This window comes from Hyaena hyaena, unplaced genomic scaffold, assembly GCF_003009895.1.
Source record: "Hyaena hyaena isolate Hyena2069 unplaced genomic scaffold, ASM300989v1 scaffold_65, whole genome shotgun sequence".
Taxonomy (NCBI): domain Eukaryota; kingdom Metazoa; phylum Chordata; class Mammalia; order Carnivora; family Hyaenidae; genus Hyaena; species Hyaena hyaena.
The window spans coordinates 150,659-156,280 of NW_024080697.1; the positions used below are offsets into that span (position 1 = coordinate 150,659).

Here is a 5,622-nt window from a genome sequence, read left to right on the forward strand (position 1 = left end):
GTAAGCCACCTCTTTCCTAGGCAAATGGTATTCTAGTTTGGGTTTCAGAGGGCTCTTTATATGGCTTCGGAGAGATGATGGGTCTTTCAATATTTCTACTCTAGTAAAATTTGGAGCTCTGACCTATAATTAGTATGTAACCTGTCTGTGGTATGGGAAAATATGCTCAATCATCTATGTGATGTCAATTTTTTGTGTAAATGGTGCACGTTAAAAAACCAGGACTGCTGTTAAATAGATTTTTCTCTCTCTCTCTCTATATATATATATAATGACAAGGAGACTATACAACATCAGTTAAAGAACCATAATGTGACGAGGTCCACTGCTGTCTGCCTTGGAACAAGAGAAGGGAACATCCTAGAAATGATCACCTTTCCTTCCAGGGAAATGACCCTGGAAAAAATTTCTGAGTATTTACCCAGCTAGAGATCTAGGCTGGGTCAGATCTAAATGGTCCCATCGTAATCCTTCTTTCCCGGGCAGTGCGTAGATCTTTCACAGGTGATGGTTGACCTCTGCTTCTTGTGTTTAGGCCCAGGACTGGACTCTGTGACCAGGGATTTGGTGTGCGGGGCCTCACAGCCTGCAGAGAAATGTTATTAACACATGAGTGCATATGCCAAACATATGGTCTCATGTAAAAGGTAGACCCAAAGAGGAAGCCTCTTCAGCCATGGTTTATCAGAATAGCTCTATTAACTACTATAATGAATAAGAAAACAGATACTATGAATTCAAGATCTGTCTTCCCTTGTCCCCAGTCAGAAGCCTAATGTGGTGAATATGCCTGAATTTCCTGCCCAAGAAGACTTGGGTATCTGTGTGGTGACATTTGGGGTTAACCTGCATTTTCTGTCTTTACTATCATGCAGAAACAGCAGCAGCAGCAATGGGTCACTCTTGTAGCCATGAATAGAGACCCGCTCCTGAGGCGTGCCGAAGAGGTGTGTTCACTCAAGGTAAATTGTCCCTGGGGACACAGTACTGTTCTATTTCAACCCAGAAACCAATATAGTGATGGTCAGTGTTGAGCCTGTACCTAGGTTAAAGCATCCTCAGAAATCTAAATAGTCTAATATCAATTTTCTGTATTAGTCCATGGAATAATAAAGAAAGATCTTTGGTGGAGAAAAAAAGAACCCTCATGCACTGTTGGTAGGAATATAAACTGGTATAGCCACTGTAGGAAATAGTATGGAGTATCCTCAAAAAGTTGAAAATATAAATACCACATGAGCCAATAATTCCACTACTGGGTATTTACCTAAAGAAAACAAAAACACTAATTTGAAAAGATAGATGCATCCTCATGTGTATTGCAACATTATTTACAATAGCCAAGATATGGAAGCAGCCTAAGTGTACATCGATAGACAAATGGATAAGGAAGATGTGAGAAACACAGACATGTGAATATTACAGCCATTAAAAGGATGGTATCGTGCCATTTTTCAACAACATGACAGGACCTGAAGGCTACTATGCTAAGTGAAATAAGTCAGATTGAGAAACACAAATGCCATATGATTTCATTCATATGTCGAATCTGAAAACACACACACACACACACACACACACACACACAAATGAAGGGGCACCTGGCTGGCCCAGTTTGGTGGAACATTCAACTCTTGATGTTGGGGTGATGCGTTCAAGCTTTAAGGCCTAGAGCTTACTTAAAGAATAAAAAATAATAAGGAATTTTAAAATGAGTAAACAGGGGCACCTGGGTGGCTCCATTGGTTAAGAGTTTGACTCTCTATTTCAGGTCAGGTCATGATCTCATGGTTTGTGAGATCAAGCCCTGTGTCAGTGCTGTGACCTGTCAGTGGGAAGCCTGCTTGGAATTCTCTCTCTCCCTCTCTCTCTCTGCCCCTTCCTACTCAGTCTCTCTCTCTCTCAAAATGAACAAATAAACTTTAAAAAACAGACAAAAAAGTATATCAACATGTAAATGCTGGAATATGTAATGTTAAAAATTAGACCCTTTGCATCTAGTTAATCTTAAAATGAAAACATTTATTTTTTTTAAAGATTTTTTAAGTTGGGGGACACGTGGGTGGATCAGTCTTGATCTCAGCTCAAGTCATGATCCACAGTTTGTGAATTTAAACCTCGAATTGGGCTCTGTGCCGGTGGCTCAGAGCCTGCCTGGGATTCTGTCTCTCCCTCACTCTGCCCCTCTCTCCCCTCAAATAAGCTTTTTAAAAAAAGACTTTTTTAAAATGAGCAACAGGCAAAAGTTTATTAGAGTATAAGATCAGAAAGTATGAATAGCATGAAAGCTCTCTTTACAGAAGAGGGGGCATTCAAAAGTGAATGCCCCTAAATAATTTTTTAAGTTTTTATGTTATTAAAAAAATTATCTTTAAGATTTTATTTTTGAGAAAGTGAGAGAGCAAGAGAGTGTAAGCAGGGGAGGGACAAAGGGAGAGAGAATGAATCCCAAGTAGGCTCCACATCCAGTGTAGAGCCCAATGTGGTGCTTGATCCCACAACTGTGAGATTATGACCTGAGGCAAAATCAAGAGTCAGAAGCTAGGGTTGCCTGGGTGGCTCAGTCAGTTAAGCATCTGACTTCGGCACAGGACATGATCTCACGGTTCGTGGGTTCAAGCCCTGCATTGGGCTCTGTGCTGACAGCCAACTCAGAGCCTGGAGCCTGTTTCAGATTCTGTGTCTCCCTCTCTCTCTGACCCTCCCCTGCTCACTCTCTCTCTCTCTTTCAGAAATAAATTTTTTTAAAAAACATTAAAAAAATAATTTTAAAAAAGGAAAATTTTTTTAAAAATTAAAAAAAATAAAAAATTATGTTAATGTTTATTTGTTTTTGGGAGAGAGAGAGAATGAGAGAAAGAGAGTAAGAGCCCAAATGGGAGAGGGGCAGAGAGCGAGGGGGACACAGAATCTAATCAGGCTCCAGGCTCTGAGCTGTCAGCACAGAGCCCAATTTTGGGGCATGAACTCACAAATCATGAGACCATGACTTGAGCTGAAGTCAGATACTTAACTGACTGAGCCACCCAGGTGCCCCCAAAAAGCTGTTTTTTTACTTCTTTTTCTGCTTCTGTCTTGCTAGGACCTGTACTCCCATTCTGCATCAGGGCTTATGGTACAAATAATGTATGCCCTCCTTATAAAGGTCAAGGAGTTAATGAGTTCTTAGGAGTCTTGCAGCACAATAGATAATATGTAAGGAGTGACCGGGTGGGGTTGTCATGTAGGTTTTCCAAGACCACTGACTCCTGACACCCAGACTCCTGGCTCCAGGGACATAAGTGACTTATGGAGGACACCTGAGCACCCATCCTTGTTTTGACCAGTTCTTGGATGCCTGAGAGGACACGTACACTGGACCATCATCCCAAAACCCCAGACCAGGAGCAAAGTCAAGACTCATTCTTCATTCCTTTTGGAGTCTCCGAGATGCTCTGTCTGCATCAGCACTCTATCTATGTCTTCAATATACTCTGATCTCACTTCCTGCTGGTTTGAGTTTGATTTCTATCAGGCTTGAAGCCAAGGATCCTCTTGGCTGATCCTGCAGGACCCCCCCTGGGTCCTCAACCCCAGACAACTTATATCATTATGGTCTGAATTGTATGCCCCTCTCAACAAAATCCATATGTTAAAGTCTGAACCTCCAGTACCTCAGGCTATGATATTTGGAGATAGTCTTTAAAGGGGTAATTAAATTAAAAGGAGGTCATTAAAGTTGACCCTAATCTAATATGACTGGTGTCCTTTACAACACTAGGTGCCTTTCACAAGACAAGGAGCAAGGTCATGGAAATCAGCTCTGCCAATACATTAACCTCTGACTTCCAGTCTCCAGAACTATGAGAAAATAAATTTCTTTTGTTTAAACCATCAAGTCTGTAGTATTTTGCTATGACAGCCCTAACTAATACATCCTCCCAGTGTATTTGAATTTTATTTATTTTTGTTTATTTAGTTTGAGAGAGAGAGAGAGAGAGCAAACACTCGAGTGGAGAAGAGGCAGAGAGAGAGAGAGAGGGAGAGGGTACAGGAGACAGAATCCCAAGCAGGCTCCATGCCATCAGCACAGAGCCTGATGTGGGGCCCAAACTCATAAACGGTGAGATCATGACCTGAATCAAAATCAAGAGTCAGCCACTAAACCGACTGAGCTACCCAGGTGCCCTAATTTACCTTGTTTTCTATAGCAACTTCTCTGATAAGCAATCATTAACTTCTATAATCTGAATGTCAAGTTCCTTTCATTTTTTTATTTTTTAAATTTATTTATTTTTGAGAAAGAGACACATACAAACACACACAGAGAGAGTAGGAGGAGAGGCAGAGAGAGAGGGACAGAGAGGATCCCAAGCAGGCTCTGCACTGTCCGTGCAGAGCCCAAAAAGCGGCTTCAACTCATGAACTTGGAGATCATGACCTGAGCAAAAATCAAGAATTGGACTCGTGACCAACTGAGCCACCCAGGGGCCTCTCTCTTTTACAAAAGAGAATGCTATTCATTAAAAAAAAACCCAGAAGAGCAAGACAATGATTGGAGATCACAAAAAATGAGACGAGTTTGGAAAAGTAAAGTTTGTTGCATATAAAACACTGTATTTTTAATTGCACAATGATATTGTAACAGCACTCTAGCTGAGCATAAGGGTTAACTAGCTTCAAGTTAATACACTCCTTGCTTGCTGACTTAAGGCCCTTCATCTGTAACAGAACCAATTTGCTTTCTTTGAGATTTGTAGGTCACTGGTCTTGTGGAAGAGAGGACCACAACGTTCCCAGACCACAGAAGCCAGCAAGTCTGTTTGAAGCCCCCTTAGCTTTCTGATTAGCTCAGATATCTCTTAGCAACATGTTTTTCATTTTTAAAGCCACACAAATACTTTACTGACCTCTCTGCACATATGTAGACCTTGTCCTTCTTTGCAAAATGAACAGAGTACTCTTGCACAACCCTTGGGTACCAAGGAACCGGAACTTCTTGTACAACCTTGGAGTACCAAGATAACTCTGAGGCTGGCATCATTGAGTCTACAGGGGGCATCTGCTGGTTCTCTCTCTCTCTCTCTCATGCGTGGAAAAAACAACAACCGTGGGCCAGGCAGAAACCTGGGAGTTCTCCTTTGGGCAAGAGTCTTCCTTCTCCCTAGATACTAGACTCCTGAATAAAGCTCATATTCCTTTCCAGTCAAAACTTGTCTATTGTCTCTTGAGTATCAGCCTTTTGAGTGACTGGCAGCTGAACTTGGGATTCAGTAACAATATATGTTTTATGTAGAAAACCCAGAACATACAAACAATCAAAGAAGAAGAAGATAAAAATCACCTGAATCCCACCATACAAAGATAATCAGTTTTTTAAAATAACTTTTTTGAGAGAGACAGAGACAGAGAATGATCGGGGGAGGGGCAGAAAGAGAGGGAGACACAGGGGCGCCTGGGCGGCTCAGTCGGTTAAGTGGCCAACTTCGGTTCAGGTCATGATCTCACAGTTCACCCCGCCTCGGGCTCTGTGCTGACAGCCAGCTCAGAGCCTGGAGCCTGTTTCCGATTCTGTGTCTCATGACCCTCCCCTGCTCATGCTGTCTCTCTCAGAAATAAAGAAAACATTTAAAAAATTAAAAA

At 41.7% G+C, this 5,622-nt stretch overlaps 1 protein-coding gene across 1 annotated transcript in view; it reads right to left on the bottom strand.

Annotated features, from left to right (window-relative positions):
- Nucleotides 1–254: 254 nt before the first annotated feature.
- Nucleotides 255–5,622, bottom strand: part of HEATR4 (HEAT repeat containing 4) — a 41,783-nt gene continuing 36,415 nt past the window's right edge. Inside the window, exon 17 of the mRNA XM_039232287.1 lies at nt 255–586. Within this exon, the coding sequence (XP_039088218.1) occupies nt 434–586 (153 nt within the window). The 3' untranslated portion in view covers nt 255–433. The remainder of the gene's footprint in view (nt 587–5,622) is intronic.